Raw genomic sequence first — 20,066 nt, forward strand, 5'->3', positions numbered from 1 at the left:
CAGTCGTATGTCTACTCTCAGTCACCACAGCAAAGAACCATACTAACCTTATATAGTATTCATCTATGTATCAATTTATACTTTCTTTAAACGAACCTAAATGTCTAAAGAATCTATTTACGGACCAATACAATGCTCATATCAATTGGAAACAAAAAAAAAACTCAATTTAAACAAATGTTATCGCCTCTTTCTCGCCATGCAAGATGTTGTGGCGAGTCAGACACATTTCGAGAATGAAGAAATTCACAAAATTCAGAGCTACTTCGTAGAATTCCAAATAATATTTTACAAATTGTGTGTAACTATAATTGCTATAATTACCCATTCTCGCTTTTTAATATATTTTAAAAATAATACTCCAAAATGGCAAAAAAAGTTACCGAAAAAAGTGTATCGTGAAACTAAAAATAGCGATGAAGAGTTTTTTTTTTACTCCTTGAATACTGACTCATATATAGAATAATAATAATAATAATATATCACAGTCTTGCATATTATGTATCATTGTTTGTTCAACGGAAATTAATTCCGACCAGTACGACACCCATTTCTAAATTGAATACGACCGCAAAGGGTTAAATTAACACGTTTTATTGGAAACAATCAATCGCAAATTGCAATTGGCTGCGAGTGTAAACCTTAGCCGCCATTGTATCAAGATTACATAAAATATAGTTTCATTACTGTGAACAAAATTGTTGACGATGAAAGTATTGCCTGAAACTCAACCTGAAGCCACCTCTCTGTTAATTAAAACCCTTTAGGATATTTAGACCAATGTATTGACAACTATTTGGAATATATTTTCCCCGGAAACCATGAAACTAACTTATACTGTGTCTGTTTCATCATTTACACAGATATTATCCTTTCATCTTTTACATATTTTTAGTGTCTACAGGGAAAAATCGGCCATTCAATGCAGCGCCTTGTAACGCACATTGAAGTTATTTCATTCGTTGGTAAAAAAGGGTACCAGAGAGAAAACTCAGTCTATAAAAATAAAAATTATCTCTTTATTAATCCCATTCACCAAATTGAACAAAACAACTACTTTACAAAAGGGTACAATACACTATTACAGATAAATTAAAAATAAATATGATTTTCTCTAGAATAGGTACAAAATTTTAATCGAGTGACATGAATCACCTCGTTGCAAATATCATGTGGAATGTGTATAAACGTTATGGAATAGAGCGTACATTGCACCGATAAATAATATAAGCGATAATAAATTAACTGTACATTTTTTAACTAGTTTTGGAATGTGCGTGGAAATTGAGGTTGTGATGGAACTACAACGTATATAAATGGGACATAAATAAAATATGTATTATAAGAAGAGAATTATTGTTGCTTATTATTACGTAACTGTAGACCTGTATTAATCCTTAACACAAGCTCATAACTAGCTGCTACAAATTAAACGATCGAAATCGTAAGGAGGAATTTTAGCAGACATTTACAACTAACAAGAACTCCTCCTTAAGACTGCAATTTGACCTATATCAACAATTTAATAAAAATCTATAAACCTACACTGTATAAAATAAAGATCGACTATACAAAGTGTATAATAATTTGATAAAGTTCAACAATATTTTTGGACGGACATTGTTTCGTTATATGCACAATTTATGTTGAATCTCGAGTACATTTGAGGCACTTGAGCAATTATTTTCCGGGTTTAACAACAATCGCTAAGAAAGTGTGTGCACAATGCTTTACACTTATGAAAATGGACTAGCAGGAATTCTAGTCGACAACAAAGCTGGGAATGTATAAATAATATGTCCTGTTGCCAAAATCAGAAATGCAATACGCATATATCAATCTTTCAGGTTTTAAATTGGAATGTAAATATGTGGTATGGGTCACTAGAAGGCACTCTATGATATTGTCTAAAAATTTAACTATACCCAATAGGAAAATATCTACGTTATTAAAAATATCTACATCTCTAAAATATCTTTCGAAATTTTTCGTTAGGGTAAGAAAACTTTCGAAGGCACTTTTGCTGGGCAGAAGACGACTTTGAGAGGCACCGTAGCACATTAAAATTAATTGTTAGCAATCATGTCGACCACATGATTAACCTTCTTGATTTTCCGCAAAAAATGTTAAATTTCAATTAAACCTCACGTTGGGGTTTTTGGGTAATGTTGATTTCATTCGGGCTTTTAAAACAAATTGGATTTGAAAAATAAGCGGATGTAACACTGCTTAAAAGGGCCTTCAAAATCGCCCAACTTCCATTATAATCATTGGACTCGCACTCCAATGTTGAAAATCTCATATAAAATCTCGCTTTTGGGGATAATTTATGAGTCAAAAAAATCGTGAGCAAATATCACTTTCCCGGACTAATGCAGGCAAAATCTACCATATTAAAACCGGTACGAATAGAGTGAGCTCCTTTAACGTCGAAACGAGTCTTAAGAACCAAGTCATTGTCAATTTCTGGGCACTTTAAATTCGATTTATACAGGGTTTAACAGAATGTGGCCATGTTTCCCAAATTCATATACTAACAGCAAATAATACTTCAATAAATAAGTTTTTTTCCCTTGGCACTTTTCAGAAATTTAACCTAAATGACTAAATAAGAAATTTTAATTAAAAATTAATATATTTAGGTGAATTAAATTTATAATATCATAAATTAAATAAAATTACTTGGATAACGTTTTAAGTAGCGCAAATTAGTCTCTTTATAATTGCTCAAGTAAAGCGGGAATCCTTATTTCGGGATAGCCTCTTTAGAGGTCAAAATCTCTGCAAGATGGGGTTCTGTAACCTGTGTCCTGAATCTAAAATTGACCACATTCTGCATGTTATTGAAAGAATTTATAGCGAACTCGGATTTCCAAAAGCTAACTGAAAATGATCTATTTTTCCACTCTTATTATATCATTTTGCAACGTGTCAGGCTGCCGCAAATAGCTTCTTTGAATGTCTGAATTCATGCGTAAATTCAGCATTTTTCCAAAGAAACATCCTCAGAGGAACCAACCTCAAATTTGACCCAAGAATTAATTAACAAATGACTCGTCACCTCTCAAATGAAAACGATACCTCTACCATGCGCTCACCCGTCCCAATTACACCCAAATCATTCATTGTCACTGATGACTTTTACTTAACAAATGCGAGTTGAATTCATAGACATTGCAGCACTGTTCTCCGCATATGTTACACTTCCACGGATTTGACTCCGAGTGGCAACCCTTATGAAGAAAATATAACGTGGTATCGGGGAAAACGATTCCGCAAAATGAACAATATAGCCGTTTGCCCATCATCCGAAAGAGCGGCGAGTCAGACGGTTGTTCCAGACCCGTTGACGTGATTGTACCTAAAAAAAAAAGTATTGCAAATAGACGCTTTGCGTTATAAGAGAGGTAAGAAAATCCTAATATTCAACGACAATTATCAAAGCTTGGCAACGCAGCTTAACTTCGAAAAAATACATTGTGACGACACACAATCACAAGTTGCATGTAGATCAACATGGCGATTTGACAAAAGACAGTTACGATGTTGCCGATTTTTAGTGTTTTTCGGAACAATTAGGCCTACTACACTTGAAATGAAACTGGGTAGAAAATTACCATTGGTGATCGTATTAAGATCGGTGGGTGAATTGTCACCGTTATTATTGGGCGAAGCCGTGGACCGCCCCCTGCTGCTTGAATTGCTCCTGGAAATCAACTTCCTCTTCAAATCATCTCTCAACAGAGTCTTCAAGGGAGAAACCTATAACAAATGCATCCTATACACAACATCCCACAAAATTCAAACAAAATCCAACCTTAATCAACGAACTTAAACTGCTACTAGTGGCATTCTGAATGGTCACACTATCAGATTCAGCGGACCCGCCATTCGGTCCATTCCTCTTCGAACTCTCACTGTATTCTTCCCCCGGTTCCTGTTTAATCGGGATCAGAGATATAGAGGGCGTTATGCTAGTCTCCTGCTCAATTCTCAACGAGTTCGGCTGAATATGACTACTACTAGGAGCATTTGAATTTGAATCTGCGGACTGTGGGGAGCTGGGGCTGTCTCCGTTCACCATTCTGGGGGTGTCCACCTGCGAAATTCGTTGCTGGGATTCCGATGATGGCGAATAAACTCCTCCAGGGGCGTCAGCCATGGATATCTCTACGTGAGGGGTCAAGAAATGCATTGGAGGGGTCGCATTGTCGGCACTTCGACTGCCGTTATTAGAATCCCCAGAGTCGCTGTAGTTGGCTGACATGCCAGATGTTACACTCACTGATACGTTCGAGTTGAGCTGATTTAGAGATGAAAGAGCTCCATCTACTGCGTTGAAACCTTGCTGCGCAGCTGCGGCTATGAGCTGGGACTGTGTGTCTGGAGCTCCAGGGTTGTCCAAGTCAATGCCATGTCTAAGAGAGAAATTCATGTTAGAAGGGATGGAAATTTTATGTTTTTTATTATACAACGCGTGCACAATTTCTCATTCTTTAATGGCTGTTTGTCCCTTCACATTTAACCAAAAGTGAGCTCAACTTCACTATTTTAAGTATAAAGTTCTAGATATTTTTTGATACTCACAAAGAGATTAAAATTTCTTTGAAAATTATGTATCAAAATTCTCTTTGATGGCTCCACCATGAACTCAAAGAAACCTTTTGGAAAAACTTTTAAAAATAGCAACATAGCACAGTTCATCGATTTAAAAATGATCATTGGAGTAAAGAGAAAGATGCGCAGTGATTAAAGTGCGTCCAGATTATCACACAAACCTTTATAGATTTGTCAGCTATATTTAATTTTTTTAAGTCTTACCTGTTAAAGAAGTGCACACGTAGACTCTTCATCGACCCGGCTCGATAGTTACACAAAGGGCAAGATTTGACCAGGTCGTGCTGCCCAACGTGTTCGTTCTGGAAATGGGCGCGCATGGCAATTTGGCGTTGAAATCCTCGGTTACAAATGGGACAGTGATATGGAAGCGTTTTGGTGTGGGTAGTGAAGTGTTCTGCCAAATGGTCCTTGCGAAAAAACCTCTTCTGACACACCCTGCACTCGTAGGGCTTTACACCTGTGTGTCGCATTTTATGCCTCCGCATGTTAGCCCCGTTTGAAAATTTCATATTGCAAACGTCGCATTCGAACATTTTCCTGCAATAAAATATACAAAATAATGTCGGTTCTTACACGAGAAACTACTAAAAATTTGATTTTGAAAAATAACTTTCGAAAGCAATTAGATTATAACTAGTCTTGACTGCCTACCTGTGGGGCCTGTCCGCAGGTGGAGTGTTATTTTCCACGACCTCCATTTCAGCTTCGTTCGTGGGTGGATGTGAAATAGTGGTATGGTTCTTGAGTGCGGTAGCAGAAGAGGCTTCAAAATCACATTTGGTGCACTTGTGGGATCCTAGGAACAAACACGTTTTTCTATACATACTTCCAGGCCTTTTGCCGTTTTACTGTGTCGTAAACTCATTACTACTAATGCGAATTTAAATACGAACCAGTAATGGGCCTTTAAACTTCAGAAGGCTTTTATCTGTAGATATTACCCTGCAAATTTGGCAATGCCGATAAAACGTGCATATACACAGGAAATCCCGCAATGTAAAGCGGGAAAAATCGTTATGATTGAAAACGTGAAATTTCGAATTACCAGTGCACAAGTAGAAATCCGTGCTTTGCATAGAACGATAACATTTCAAAAATTCAACCGATGAATCGTTTTTGTTTGATGTAGCCATTCAATTATCAGTTAAATGCGTTTAGGAAGAAGCAGGGACCTTTGGCTGATAAGGTTAACTGTAAATCACTTCCTCGAGATAATTTGCAAGTCTACGAAAAATGACGGGAGCCCTTAAGGGCCACTGCCTGAGAAAGGACGGGCAGGTAGATTTCGTTTCGGGTCATCTGGGACTTTGTTGTCTATAAATGGCGGATTTTCATCCTCGAAAAACCAAAGGAATAATTGTAATCCGTTCTGATAGAGGTGTCGTGTAAAGAAGGTAGACACACGCGTTAGTAAAACTTGAATGGGGCATTTCAGCCCACGAGAATCAGGGACCAAAATCGTTGTTGATCCTCTAAATGCAAAAAAGCAAGATAGTAGCGAGGAAAAACATCAATATAAAACATAAACCCAATAAACATTGCTTCAAAAATGTGTACCTTTTTTAAGCTTGCGGCGCGGCGTGATCTCAGGAGTTTTAGCTCTTCCCACCATTATTTCACAAAAACTAAGCACGAGTCAAATCAGAATTTCCGGAGAACTGCACGGGAGAACGGCACAACCTGAACTAAAGTAGGAAGCGTTTAAGGTTAAGATAAGGTACCAGGAGTTCAGAAATCTTTAATGTGGACCTTATTTACAACTCCGGACCCACCTACCTAATCCCAGACTGACCATCGCAAAACGTAAACTACAATAATTTTGGTTACGACAATTTATTGTTCTCTGGGAAAAGCAAACACTTAAGTGGGCAATAAAACAATCTTATTATTCTCAATGGGGTCAAGACCTATTTTTACAATCTTTGTTAGAATGGCAGAAAATATTTATACTCACCCTCGGACGAATCGTAATTTGAATTGGAGCCAGTCACTCTGTCCTCAAGTTGGTCATCTTCCTGCTTCTCAACTTGTAGTGTTACAGGTAGAACACTGCTTCCTAAGTCCAATTTGATTAATTAGCTGCTTGCAGGGCTAGTGGCCCTCGTCACTTACCAGAATCTGCCTCATTTTCTGTAGCAGTATTAGCCATGATCACCGAAAAATTTTGTCAGGAGCTATTGAGCAGGCCATCAACACTCTAGGAAAGATAAAATTAATTATGTTTTATTAGGGATTTTATGTGAATTGAATGGGAATTATCAAGGCCTATCCAAGGGTCTACCTGAGATAATATACTCAAACTGATAAGATTTTCAAAACTCTGGATGATGCATGCATGAGGTAGAGTACAATAAGTGCTTTCACATGAAGTAAAATAAAACACTGCCCACAGGTTGGTTTCAAAACCCAAATTGCTCAGTGCATTTTAACAAAAACTGACCATAAACAACAAAACCGTAATTAGACTAGAAAATAAACAAATTAAGCCCATGTATCACAGACAAAACTAAAACGGGCCGCTGAAATGCCCAAGAATTTGTGCAATGAGACTCTGAACTAACAGTAATTGCAAAATATTCAGTTCAATAACCAGAATGGGGCCCACCTTTGATGTAACCTATTTTTCGCAGCAGGTCATGTAAAGTGGTGCCAGAGGCTTGAAAAGTTGGTTCTGTATGTCTGCACAAAATTACGTCACGCAGTGCTCAAAGCAGCACGGCATTACATTAAATAACTAGTAAATATTAAATAAATCCAGGCAAATAACCACTGATAAATGTTAAAGCGGGCCAAAGGCTTGAACACGTAAGCAAAGAGGCCTGCCGTCAAGTAACGTTACATTTTGGGATAGGAGGATGTCTCTAATGAGAACACTGCACTTTATGCACTAGATATCAACAAATAACATCGTTTCATCAACTGACACAACATTAATCCGTACACATTGAACATCTATTAACAAAATGCTTGTACTTACAGGCTCTGGGATCGGATTTTTAACTGTGAAACTGCAGTCTACATTAAAAAACACCTGTACACATTCATTCTGTTGGTTGACCGCTTTTCGAGCCGTTCCAGGTTGACGTTGACCTGGCAGGGGAAGTGGGATCGTGGCCCTGGACAGAGGCGGACTTAGGCTAGTGCTTATTTTACAAATCTTCATTGCAATAACTGTTTCAAACGCGCATAAATATAAAAGAAAGTTACGATGATTTTTGCAGAAACATGAAACTGCACAGAAGTTGTCACTTTGACAACAGGTTATGTGAGGTTAGAAGAACTGTCATCGCGGTATTTTGACACTTGTTCCTAATTGACTCGTCATTAGAAATTATCATACGTTAATGACCTCTGCAGTGTTGTCATCGTTGCCAATTATAACTTTTTATTTTTCTTTTTTGCTGGCCTGCCTGGCGCTGTGTTAACCAGTGCCCGCGCAAAAAAAACGTGTTTGAAAACCGCAAAATCAGGACCTGTCTCCTCCTTCTAGAGATGGGAATTAAGCCAATTGCGTAAAATCATGATTTCTACAAATGCGCCTGGTTCCCAGTGTGAATTTTCGGCAAAATCGATTGAATGAGGCAAATTTCTACGATAAGGGAAGTTGAGTGATTGCGAAATAAACGAAAATAAGCTTTTATGGGTTTAAATTAAAAAGTAGGTAAACATGTCAGCGCGTCCGCGCAGTTCTCCAAACAGGACTTGGGAATGGGATCTTACGAAAGCCGACTTCTTCGCGCTGTAGCGGGTACGCTGGTTACTTAAGATGTGGAGTTTTTGCATATTCGGAGGAGCGTTATTAATTTGAAGCCTCGATGCAAGAACATAGAAGTATGAATATTGGGATTGAGCTAAATTTCGTTGCTTCGCTAAAACTCTCTTTGACCTGGCAACAGGTGGGAAAAAAGTGGAATTATTTTCTCGTCATAAGAACCCCGCTATTTTTAAGGGTTTTAAGGGCACAGGTAGTATTGTTGTGGAAATATGCTTAACAAAGGTAAACGGAATTTATCTCCCTATGACTGTGACTTGACTTTATATCAGATATAAAGAAGTTAAAACTTTACATTTTACCTTTGCTATTTAATTAAGCAGCTAATAATTAAGAGGATCGACTAGACTTAACGCCTCATGGGAGGTTCAATGTATTTTCATCTGTATTTTTAACCCAAATTGAGAAAAAACTGTTTGGCACATACCATTTTTGAATGCTACTTATGAAGGGAGACCCTTAGTAAAATGTGGGACAGTAAGTTTTATTTAATTATCATGAAAATCTAAAATATGAAATTAAATGAATAGGAAAATATGTATTGTGAAAAATACGCGTTCAGATCAGACTAAAAAATCTATTCAAAGTTGCATGCAAATTGAAGGGGAGCCGCGGAAAAGTTAACAGTCTGTGCCAATCCCCTCAGAATTCCTGCCTATTTGCGACTTCATCAATTTTATTTATGCTAATTTATTAAAATAAAGATATCTACATATTAATCAAAATTAATTTTCACCTTTATCCTGACTCGATGGCGAAGGAAAAGGTATCATAGTAAGAGAGTAGTATGAATCTTCTTACAAGCATCACAAATAAAACCTCTTAATCAGCCGAACCTATTTCTGCATTTTACGATGGTTATGTCATTATTTTGATTTTCAAGCATTTCAAAAAACAGTCCTTATAATTTTCAATTTAGATAAGGTTAGGGGGTATGTATATGAGAGATCTTATACTTGTAACGTTTGTGAAGATATTTTTCTGCAGGCGTCTTTAACAGAGCATTTCAAACCGAAACATGTAGATTATGAGTCATTAATTATAGTTCATTTTCATTAAAAAATAAATTAATTTAAAGAAAATGCTTTTTTTGTCTACATTCTCTACATATAAGTTTCAAATTCTGTGTGGTGTAGCGTTTTTATCCTTGTCCTTTGCTATGTAATAGAAAATGATACTGACCAATCTAACCTAATTTTAGGTTGTCACATTTGGCTTAGTTTGTCATTGTAATTTCTAAAACTCGCAAACAAAGTTTACTGTTTTGTAAATTGTTATTTTTCTTTAGTTTTCCCATAATTAATTTGTAATAATCCCATTAATTTGAATTTCAAACTATTTTTCGGAGCTCTCTGTAAGATCTAAAATATGAACTTTCACAATGTATGCAGGACTTGTCTTCGTGCCCCTAAAAGGGCCAAAAATCTATTTGAAGATGGGAAGGACCTGCTCCAAAAAATTGAAACAATCTCCTCAATAGTGGTGTGTCACTTTTTCATACCTGCAGTAGCCCATTTACTGATCTATAGTTATTATCCTCCAATCTATGCAATCCTTGATCAAACTATTGTTGCAGATTGAAGACAATTGTGACCTCCCAAAGCAAATCTGTGAGGATTGTTTCATCAACATTAACAACTTCTACAATTTTCGCAAAGTAGTAATTAACACAAATCATGACTTAAAAGCCCGGCTGCAAACTTTCAAGCAGGCACACTGCTCATTTAAACCATGCAGAAATAGTAAGAAAATTGATTTGCCTGATGAGCCCATAGCCCTTGAAGTTGAAAACAATTTAGAGTCTCAGAACCACACATCCTTAAAAGGTGATCCCCATACTGCCATGAAAGACAGTGATGCTCTTCTAAGAGCTCTAGCCATGAAACAGATTTATAAGTGTGGCGAATGTGAGCAGTTATTTAACTCAAAACTAAAACTTTATAATCATAGAAGATCAGAACATGTTTCCCCAGGGGTGTGCAATGTTTGTGGAGTAGTAGTTAGAGCTGATAATTTAAGCAAACATATTAAATTGCATTCAGAAACTCCTATTAAATGTAAAGAGTGTGGGAAGGTATTCAAAAACTCTGAATCCCTCAGATCACACAAATTTCTTCATATGGGCAATTGCTACACATGCGAATTTTGTGGGAAGTGTTTTAAGTTAAGAGGAGAGCACACAAGGCACCTTAAGCTGCATAGCGGCAAGTCTTTTTAATGATATTTCAATTTGTGTGAGATTTGCTTTCATTTTTTTAGACCCAGATGCACGGAAAACAACCTGCCCTCATTGTGGTAAAAAAGTCCGTGACCTTAAGAAACATATGCTAACACATACAGGGCAAAAACCTTATATTTGTCAGTACTGTAATAAGGGTTTTACCAGTACGTACGCCTTGAAGGTGCATACCAGGCAACATACCAATGAGAGACCTTATACTTGCAATTATTGTGGAGATGCATTTCCACAAAAAGTGTCATTAATGACACATTTAAAATCTAAACATAGCATAGTGTAGGCCAGAGTTATTAGAATAAAGTTTAATTGGATTTTTTTATATTATTTTAATAATTTTTAAGTGAATTTTAGTAGAAACACAACACATATGATTAAATTTGAGGGCCAAATGATTTCAATATCACTTTTATTAATTGATGCACAAATAGGTTTTACATTACAATTAAATTGATTTCTCTTATATACAAAATAGTAGATCTAACATTGATTCAGTTAAATTTACCTATTTTTATCTTAGTTTACTACATGAAACCAGCCTGGAGTTGAATATATATTTTACAAGGAATCAATATAAATAATACAACAAATAAATGAAACGTAAAGACTCAACACACATAAGCAAAAACTAGCGTCGTTTTGTTATTGCAACATTTTTGTGAAATTCATCTATACTGCATTTTCAACACCAACATCACATCTTCAATGAAGTTAAGACTTTGTAGATGCTGAATTCCTTGCTCCAGCAACACATTTTAATTTTAAGAAACAATTTAATAAAGTTGACACTGAATATTGCTTCTGTGCGAAGTCTTAAAGACTGTGTGTTCACTGCATGAATTTCTCTAAAACAATCGTCTATCCTTAGATTGGCTTATATAAGAGGGTGGTAACATATTTCTTTCTGTATCGGTGGGTGGCGCTAAGCACCATGACACCATCTTTGATTGATAAAGCATACAAGTGGTTCAACATCACGTGATTTGGCTCAGGCAACAGGGTTGGCTCACACTAAAAAATTTAGTGAAGAACATTAAGATGTTGTAGGCAAAATTGTATTACTCACAGATAAGGGAGTGTCTTTATTTAAAATCACTTGCAGCAGATGGGGTGGCAAGATTGGAGGGCCACTGTTCTTTTCCCATGGCTTGTAAACTGGTATCTCTTGAGTGAATTCTTTTTGCTGATCCTCCTTTGCACTTTCTTGGTCTTTTGCCAAGGCTTGGAAAACTTCAAAATCTGATTTCTTCACTGTAATAGAGTTGTTCTTGTCTCCTAAAGAAAATAAATTAAGAAAAATCCTTTTATGTTTGATAAAAAACAACTTAAAAATTTAAAATAAAAAAAATTAAAAAATTCATTTACCTTTACCTGTGGTTTCGTCTTCAACTACTTTGTTATGAGGATCATTTTTCCATTCACCATCTACCAAATACCGATATTGATGCTCTCCTTCAGGTAAATCAAGAATGGTAACAAAGTCCCCATGACTGCTCACCATAGGGATAGTTTTCCAGTTGGTGAAAGTGCCAGAAATATATACTTCTCTACCACCACCTTCCCAGCGGAATACTGTGGGCGTCTTAGTGTTCGTTGTGGTGGTTGTTATGTTAGATCCTTCTGAAACTATTACACAAAAATAGGTTTTACGTTAATCGTCAATTCTAAGTTTTACCTGTATTAGCTCTAGGCCTATTGTAAGCCTCCTCGGAGGGGGTAAAATAGGGCTCGCCCTCGTCGTGGGACACAGGGAACCCCATTTTCTCGGGGGCTCTATCGAAGGTAAACGCCTGTCCTTCTTTCATAGGCGATGACGGCGCTGTGTCAGATGATTTCTGTCTGTCCCTAGGAGGGGGGCCGCTGCCTGCATTACCCATAATGTGTGAAAATACTGCTTTTTTAAAAAATTAATGGAATATTTAAATGTCGAAAGGGACTGCAAGATATAAACAAATATGGAGGAAACATGTGTGATGCGTTTAATTCGCGTTTCTCTCATCAGAGGGCCCGCCGTTTTGCTTTGGTGGCTTTAACGTTCGGGGTATCTGTCTCGCTTTAAAGTACAACTTAAAATAGAGGAAAATATGTTCCGAGTATGTCAGTTTTGTAGTTAGTCAATGTCGATCGCTCATTGTTGAAGCATGAACATCAAAATGGCAATTTCTCCACTTTTCTTTAGTGTAATAAATCAATGATCAATGTCCTGGCAACTTTACCAACAGGATAATAATACCCATCGGTGGAAACAGTGAAATACAGACACGGTATTGGCCACTTTCCTGATTCCTGTGAAAATTATCTTTCAGGTAAAGATGTCAGTACATTGATCAAGTGGTACTTAATAATCATCATTTTCATGTATATTCATTTTGTACCCTTTCCTCCTTGAAATTCTTATCACTTTGACTATTTTTCCACATAAAACATATTTTAAAGACTATACACTTGACGAGCTGTAAAACACTTTTAGGGAGTTTTTTGAATATCATCCCAATAATAGGCCAGGGCGCAATTGTGCATATTCAGGATCTGGCACAGGACAAACCATTTCAGCATACAGCACCTGTAAGTAATTTCTCCAGCTTTTCACAACATTTTCAGCTTATTATATTTCTTTTATCAACAAGGAGTGGACATGGCCAGTTCCGGCAAACCTAAAAGCCGAAGTCGCTCTGCAAGCAGTGCAAGTAAAAGCAGATCAGCTAGTCTCAGCTCTTCTTTAAGTCGCTCCAGATCTAGGTCTCGCAGCAATAGCAGTGAGCGAGATGGCTATAGGCTTCACATTGCAGATATTGGTACTACACATGTGTAGGAACTCACATCCAAACCTTTAAAACTCACTTTACAGGGGATGATGTAAGAAAACGTGATCTTGAGAAGATATTTGCTCCTTATGGTGAGCTTAGAGAGGTGTGGTTGACGAACAGTAGGCCTTGTTTTGGGTTTGCAGTGTTCAAAGATAAAAAAGATGCCGCAATTGCCTTAAAGGCTTGTGATGGAGCGTAAGTCCATGCATGATGTTTGAGGATACTTGAATATTTTGCTTTTTGTTTTCAGAGATTTGTGTGGTACTCGCATTAGAGTGTCCTATGCCCGGCCTAGAACTAGGGGCCAGGGTCGCCGATTATACTCAAATAATATGAGATGCTACCAATGTGGCTATAATGGTCACTTTTATAGAGATTGCCCTGAGATTACAGGGGGAAGTGACAGCCGCAAAGATCGGTAAGTTGAGAATCTGGGTGTTAGTAAGTTGTGTTTAGAATAGGAAAATTTATTTTGTCCCAAACATCAAGGCATTTGATAAGAAATTTTTACTTACCTAGGAAAGAAACATTTTTGTACATAGTTTCGGGGTTTTCCGTTGTAACAGAATCGTCAGTCATTGCACTGGCTTTAAGGTTTTATCAATGTTAAATGGATTAATTCAAGGCACTGAACACAAACAATAACTGCTTAACAGAACTGGCCCCCTTATTCAGTTAATTGCCATAAAAATTTAAGCCATACAATTTGAAGGTAAATTGCTCGCTAAAGTAAGTAAGATTTTGTTTGGTAATTCTGCGTTATTCTGTAGGAAAGTGATAATCCAATGAGCAACGCATTAATGTTTACTTATTTGTGTAAACAATTAGAGAGACAAGGGTCACTACTTAGTAATGGAAGTGATTATATTTTCTGCCTAATGCAGTCTATTATTTTGTTCAAGGAACCATCCAATTACTGGCACTGTTGGCCTAATTGACGTTATTTTTTATAAGTCCACTTGAGTGGGTTTATTTCAGTGATCCTATTTAATTAATTATGGTTGTTGGCATATTGAATTGCGCGTGAAGTTCGATCTATTTAAAACTTAATGTTAACCAGATACGTGCTCTTGGAAAGAAAAGGGACAAAATGAATTTTCTTTGGTCACGTCCAAATTCAATTTGATGATGATAATTCAATAAAATTAAAACTACTGGGATAAATTAAAATCCATGTGGTTGCTTTTCTCGTCTGTGTAATTCAAACAAATAATGTAACGTAACATAATAGAATGCGTAATTTTCTTATCAGTTTTAATTGGGTTGATACATAAATACTTCCAAGGGCATCATCAAAGTGAAAAACATGGATTTTAGTTTATGGCTTCCATATTTATTTTTATTCCTTTCCCCACATTTTGTTAGATATTCTTGGAGCTGTCTCATTAAAATACATCAGATTTTCGTGAGATAGTCATAGAATCATCCCCTAGCACATAGAATGTTATATATTTATGTATATCACGAATTGAACTAATCTGATGCTGACACCTAATTGTTTTGTGATTTGTCAGGCACATGGTATTAGTTGGTATGATGTTTTGGTTAGTCGTTAAATGGGTTAAAGCGAGTCAATTAAAATGGTCACGATGGTCAACTATGGTTCCAAATGCGATGTTACCGAATGGCTGAAAAATGAGAAGTGGTGGCGTGCCATGGGGGGTCGTTGACGTGTGTTTGGTCTGGTTTTTAGTTACGGAAGGGAAAGAAGAAGCCACCGAAGCGATCGCGATAAGGATCACCAGAGAAGCGGGGGGAGATCCTCCCATAGGTCCCGCAGGAGCTCCACCGATGAATTCGGACGCACCAGGAGGCGTTCCGAAGGCAGTAGCCGAAGGCATCATTGAGTTTCAGGTATTGAGTTGATTGGCCTAATTTGCTGGTTGCTCATTATATATAGGTTTATTACGTCAACCACTGTTTATAAGTAGCGCTACTACGAAGTGTTTTAGATTATTATAAGTAAAGACTTTGTTGGTTAAAACCATTAATGTTTTGTCTATTTAGCTTTACAAAATTCCTGATGTTTTGATGGATAACGAATTAATTAGGAAGCATTTTTAAAAATGGCATTGGATCACAATATTCTAAAACACTTGTTCTGTAAGTTCCGATTTACAGACACATTTTTCCTAGTTGTCACTATATGTATGACACCTCAACGGTTTTCTTTAATTCTTAAGTGTTGTTAAGAAAATTAATGTAGTGATGATAAACGAGTTGAACCTGATTATGCTGACACCTTATTGAACCTCTTTAAAATAGGTGACATAGACATTTGTCATGTCCGGAAAGGAAATCGTTCCAGTTCTTTGCGTAGTTTCTTTACACAACCTAAAAGAGTATGCAAACAATACTTGTTTGGTGTCTTCTCCACCTTCATTCTAAAACTTCTTTGAAAACCTATAACAAAACAAATTAGTATGTTGCTTTTGTTATCTGTATATTTTTAATATTTGCCTTTGTCAGAAAAAAACCTTGCTTGGTCACTGTATTGCGATATCCTTTAGCAATAAACGGACTATTATTACTATTAAAGTCAATTTTATTAAATTAATTGGAGATTTTTCTTATTCATGACACTCGGGCTTAACTCTTAAAAATCATTCAAAACTCACGGGCAAACAAGTATTTAAAAGAAAACTCCACTCTCATAAAAGTAAATGTATTTTTGTACATTAATAAGATTTAAAAAATAGAACGAAACAATTTAAAGAGTAACAAAAGTAAAAAATAAATATAAAATTTTCTTAATACTTATCGGCCTTTATAAAGCTTCTGGTTGTGGTACAAATGTACTTCAGAAATGGCAAGTAAGATCAAATTTGAATCGCTTACAATGGCTTTAAACTATATGCTGTTAAAGTTACGTAAACATTTACAAAAATAAATTAATAACTGGTCGAGGGGCAAGATCCTACCTTCTAGATGGCGGAGGCCCTTCTTCAAGTTTTCTCCAAACCACCTGCAATTGTAAGCAATAAATTATAAAATATATCCCTTTCTAAGGGCTTAACGCATACATTACACATCTCCCACAAAAGAGCCTTTTGTCCTTCATCCATATCTTGCTGTTGCTGTTGGGTAGACCCGTCACAAGTAACTTCAGCTCTATCCAAAGTTCGTCCGTCTCTTTCTAATTGTTCTCTTACTTCGAGGACCTATTAATCAATCATTTTAAGTTTAATTCACGGTATAAAGAATCATACGCACTTGTAAAGCTCTTACGACTGCCTCAGGCCGCCCACTAAGTCCTCCAAGGGGAGGTTCTGAGGGAACAGCCAAACTGGGATCTCCCGTTGTAGTAGCAATTTGATTTATTTTGTGGGTGAGACATCTCTTGTCTTCCTCCAGTTGCTTCACTCTTTGTTCGAGGCTTCGAACATACTGCATTATTTGGTCTGGAGAAAGAATTGTATAATTCACCATTTCGTCAGGAATAAGTTTATGAATATTTATTAACATTTGGTTCAAGTTCATTATTATGCAAAATAGGCAGGAACGATTGTTTAGTCTCCCGATTTCTCAGATCCGTTTAATCATCGTCCAATCTAAGGAAAGTTCTTTGTTCTTATATTCACACGCAAATGCCGTCGTTCCCGGATAATTAGATTTGATTATAGGCTTCATGCTCGACTTTTCTCACGTTATTGTTAATTGAACTTGAGTATTATCCACAAGGCCCCCGCAACCATGAAAGAAAATGTCATCTTATATATCCCTAGTGGAATAAAAGCATAGACATATTTGTGATAATAGCCGAGTTGTAAAATGGGTTTTAAAAAGCGGCAAACTAGTGAATGTGGGCATTTAATCTCATCGGAATTTCAGGTAAAAAATGCCTTCCCGCAAGGTGTTATAGCTTTTCAGACAATATCTGAATAAGGAAGTTTTTGGTGTTAAACGAAAAATTTGAAAGTGCACATGAACGATACGAAAACGAAATGAAAGTGAGAAATATTTTCACACGTACGTCAAAGGTCTTTGATCTGTTACAAGAATTCTAGGTCATCTTCATCTTCGTTTCGCGCCTTTGAAATTTAAGTTTTTAACGTACCATTGAAAGTGCTCCTCTGTCTTGCCAAATTCTCGTGCAGAATCCTTTCTCTGCTGGCAGATCTCCGAGGCCCATTAGTACTAAACTGCTGGGGTACAGCCGGTTCATCGGCATTTGTACTGCTACTGGAACCGTCCCCGTCATCCCTCAAGTTTGTTGTGGTGGTACCACTACCGCAAGAGGGGCAAATGGCATTGCCTCGCTCCTCATCCAAGTAGAGGCAAAGCTCTTTAAGCTCCAAGTTGTCTTTAATGAGTTCCTGCTGTTTGTTGTCTAACTCTCGCAACTTGTTTTGATAGGCGCTGACCTAGATTGGGATGTTTCAAATTAAATAAAAAGTCCGCTTGCGTTTTGCAGTATCAACCTCTTGTCTCATAACACTAGCAGTATACCGACCAAATCTCTGCCATTCCCTGGCTAATTTTCGGCCTTTCTGCCTATCATCATCGAGGAAACAGCAAAGGTCTCTCAGCTCTTGATTATCATCCGCCAAGTGCTGGTTTTGCTCCTTTAAGGCCCTTAGGTCCAGTAAAAGGCTCTGCATATGCCTGCTCACGGAATAATAGTAATTTCTATTGATTTAATGGGGACATAAAAGTACCTTGCAGGGTCTTGGGCAGTGGATATCAATCGAGGATCATCGGGCTTTCGGACAAACTTGAGCATGTCTTGTCTGAGAAATTCGTCCTCGTATCGCACTAAGGGTCTATGAATTCGTATTTCTTGTCCGACCTGAGGTAAGCCCACCGGAATTGCTCTTAAATCGTTGGAATTCACCTGTAAACAATTTTCAAAGAAAAACCTTCAATAAATCTTATGAATTTGACGTAAATTATACCAATTAAACTGAGTACAGGAAAGTTGTTACAGTATTATATGCAAATTAGTCGCTAGACAAGAAGTAGAGTTCTAATAGCATTTAGAGCATTATACTTTAAATAATAATATATGAAACTAATTATACTGTAGTATACTTACTTGAGGAATTCCTGGTTCATCCAATGGTCTGCTCCTAATATCAGGTTGGTGCACTTGAACTTGAGTTATTTTGGTATTGTGGTCTTCAGGCCGTATTGCAGGTACACTTTGTTGAGGGTACTGATGAGCGGGATAATACTGTTTTGGAAGCTGGGCAGTAGGATAGTATTTGGGATTGACTAAATTTTGGTCCGGCACTTTCGCAGGATAAAGTTTTGCAGCATCCTTCGCGTTTGGATGCTTTAGGATCCCAGTGGCGGCGTTGGGAATCGGGGGTGGTTGGTACCGAGGCGGTATGGCGGTACCCGAAGGAGCTACTTCGCCCGTGCTAGATTTCGCGGTCAAGAACGGTTTTTTGCCGGACATGTTATGAGGAACAGCTTAAACAGTCCTTAGATGAACCGTATCGAGCCACCATGACCCCAAAATAGTACTGACGTAGCTGGTACTATGTAAATTTTACCTTTTCTCCCAGATGTAGGTCATATAAAGTAGTACGTTTTAAGAAACTCACATCAGTTTTGCATACTAATCAATTCGTGTTCGGTATGTTTGTCTGCAAGCGCTGAATGCTTCAGTACTACCGAGTACTGTTCTTAATAGCAACAACACTGGTATTGACTGCCATTAATTGGCATTTTAAACACATTGTTCATAGAATACGCGGGTTATTTATTGAAAGGTACGACCGTAGGTGGGTACGCGTTGTGGTACTAACAGCAACATGGCCGCGCTTTGACTCTGGTTAACTTTTTGAACGTCAGCAGGTAGGTGAGTGGTGGAAGTCTTGAGATCTTGAATGCCTGGGTATTGTACTACGTTTTAGTTATGAACGATCTGCACCAATGATGTCCCCTTGCTAAGAGGCTTCAACTAATTAAAATGTTATTTAAGGTTATTTTTTTAACTTGGGAGTTGGGGCGATATGAAAGATGAAGTTCGTCAAAGATCCACATGGACTTTCATGGTCCTTCCGTGATCTCTGGGTTATTAAATTTTTTTAAAGTGGTGGTGTTGACCGTCTCTGGTCAAATTTAAATCTCAACTGAATAGAAATCACTGGGAGTGGAAATTTATGATACAGACAATACGTTTAAAATGTTAAATAGAGTATAGTAATTATGGGGTCTGAATATGGACACTTCCAGGAAATCATGAGTACTACATGTAGTACTTTGAAGTAGTGAAAGAATTAAACTTTGTTTTAAATTAATCTTATATTAACCTCTCGAATTTCACTTAAACGTAAAATTCAAAAAAAGTACAATCATCTTTATAGATAAGTATTTCCTTTAACACCCAAATGTTGGGTCCGTTCTGGGTATCCTTCTCGACCTATTTTAATTGGGTAGTGCTTTTGGTACCTGTAGGTATAAATGCCCTCTAATCTTGCTCTTAAAGAAGCGTGTGAGAAACTCTTAAATTCATGTTTTATCTTTATCTTTTATATTTATTCATGTGCGATCTGCCCTTAATATAAAACTTTTTTTTACTCTGCAATTGCTCTGCTTAAGTAATGGTGGTTGCTAAATTAACTTCCGCCATAATGACAAGAGCCTTCCAGATGTCGCAATTGATAAATGACAGTCTATTTGT

The 20,066-nt window shown here is 37.0% G+C and overlaps 6 protein-coding genes across 14 annotated transcripts in view; 2 read left to right on the forward strand and 4 right to left on the reverse strand.

The window, feature by feature from the left end:
* Positions 1-999: 999 nt before the first annotated feature.
* On the reverse strand, positions 1,000-7,799 carry LOC136412824 (zinc finger protein ztf-16). Of its 3 annotated transcripts, none has more exons than XM_066395991.1 (8): positions 7,598-7,799; positions 6,733-6,817; positions 6,575-6,676; positions 5,272-5,416; positions 4,822-5,157; positions 3,818-4,418; positions 3,618-3,762; positions 1,000-3,361 (listed from the first exon to the last, which is right to left on the reverse strand). In XM_066395991.1, exons 2-8 carry the CDS (start codon positions 6,767-6,769, stop codon positions 3,129-3,131), a joined length of 1,599 nt encoding a protein of 532 aa, XP_066252088.1. In that variant the 5' UTR covers positions 6,770-6,817; positions 7,598-7,799; the 3' UTR covers positions 1,000-3,128. The 3 variants fall into 3 exon arrangements, with proteins under 3 accessions (XP_066252088.1, XP_066252089.1, XP_066252090.1); XM_066395992.1 differs by lacking the exon at positions 7,598-7,799 and adding an exon at positions 7,226-7,537; XM_066395993.1 differs by lacking the exons at positions 6,575-6,676; positions 6,733-6,817; positions 7,598-7,799 and adding an exon at positions 6,178-6,529.
* A 1,234-nt stretch (positions 7,800-9,033) lies between these two features.
* The window catches only part of LOC136412969 (uncharacterized), a 28,356-nt gene continuing 17,323 nt past the window's right edge, over positions 9,034-20,066 (reverse strand). The window contains exon 5 of the transcript XR_010752443.1: positions 9,034-9,043. The gene's annotated coding sequence lies outside the window, so the exon portion shown is untranslated. The remainder of the gene's footprint in view (positions 9,044-20,066) is intronic.
* On the forward strand, positions 9,644-10,948 carry LOC136413300 (zinc finger protein 675-like). The gene is made up of 3 exons (XM_066396774.1): positions 9,644-9,874; positions 9,969-10,596; positions 10,652-10,948. The coding sequence occupies exons 1-3, from the start codon at positions 9,761-9,763 to the stop codon at positions 10,909-10,911; spliced, it is 1,002 nt and encodes a 333-aa protein (XP_066252871.1). The 5' UTR covers positions 9,644-9,760; the 3' UTR covers positions 10,912-10,948.
* Positions 11,023-14,542, reverse strand: alc (5'-AMP-activated protein kinase subunit beta-1). 2 transcript variants are annotated; one of them, XM_066396768.1, is made up of 5 exons: positions 13,947-14,542; positions 12,304-12,488; positions 12,000-12,254; positions 11,695-11,903; positions 11,023-11,639 (listed from the first exon to the last, which is right to left on the reverse strand). In XM_066396768.1, exons 1-5 carry the CDS (start codon positions 14,012-14,014, stop codon positions 11,493-11,495), a joined length of 864 nt encoding a protein of 287 aa, XP_066252865.1. In that variant the 5' UTR covers positions 14,015-14,542; the 3' UTR covers positions 11,023-11,492. The 2 variants fall into 2 exon arrangements, with proteins under 2 accessions (XP_066252865.1, XP_066252863.1); XM_066396766.1 differs by having other exon boundaries at positions 11,994-12,254.
* Positions 12,798-15,665, forward strand: LOC136413299 (serine/arginine-rich splicing factor 7-like). 5 transcript variants are annotated; one of them, XM_066396771.1, is made up of 6 exons: positions 12,798-12,934; positions 13,099-13,193; positions 13,256-13,423; positions 13,477-13,630; positions 13,686-13,853; positions 15,129-15,665. In XM_066396771.1, the coding sequence occupies exons 3-6, from the start codon at positions 13,264-13,266 to the stop codon at positions 15,280-15,282; spliced, it is 636 nt and encodes a 211-aa protein (XP_066252868.1). In that variant the 5' UTR covers positions 12,798-12,934; positions 13,099-13,193; positions 13,256-13,263; the 3' UTR covers positions 15,283-15,665. The 5 variants fall into 5 exon arrangements, with proteins under 5 accessions (XP_066252868.1, XP_066252867.1, XP_066252869.1 ...); XM_066396770.1 differs by having other exon boundaries at positions 12,815-12,934; positions 13,065-13,193; XM_066396772.1 differs by having other exon boundaries at positions 12,818-12,962.
* Positions 16,089-19,260, reverse strand: Ccdc85 (coiled-coil domain-containing protein 85). Of its 2 annotated transcripts, none has more exons than XM_066396211.1 (7): positions 18,471-19,260; positions 18,094-18,269; positions 17,857-18,010; positions 17,493-17,799; positions 16,649-16,836; positions 16,459-16,596; positions 16,089-16,400 (listed from the first exon to the last, which is right to left on the reverse strand). In XM_066396211.1, exons 1-7 carry the CDS (start codon positions 18,834-18,836, stop codon positions 16,353-16,355), a joined length of 1,377 nt encoding a protein of 458 aa, XP_066252308.1. In that variant the 5' UTR covers positions 18,837-19,260; the 3' UTR covers positions 16,089-16,352. The 2 variants fall into 2 exon arrangements, with proteins under 2 accessions (XP_066252308.1, XP_066252307.1); XM_066396210.1 differs by having other exon boundaries at positions 17,857-18,040; positions 18,471-19,259.

This window comes from Euwallacea similis, chromosome 13, assembly GCF_039881205.1.
Source record: "Euwallacea similis isolate ESF13 chromosome 13, ESF131.1, whole genome shotgun sequence".
In the NCBI taxonomy this organism is placed as follows: Eukaryota; Metazoa; Arthropoda; class Insecta; order Coleoptera; family Curculionidae; genus Euwallacea; species Euwallacea similis.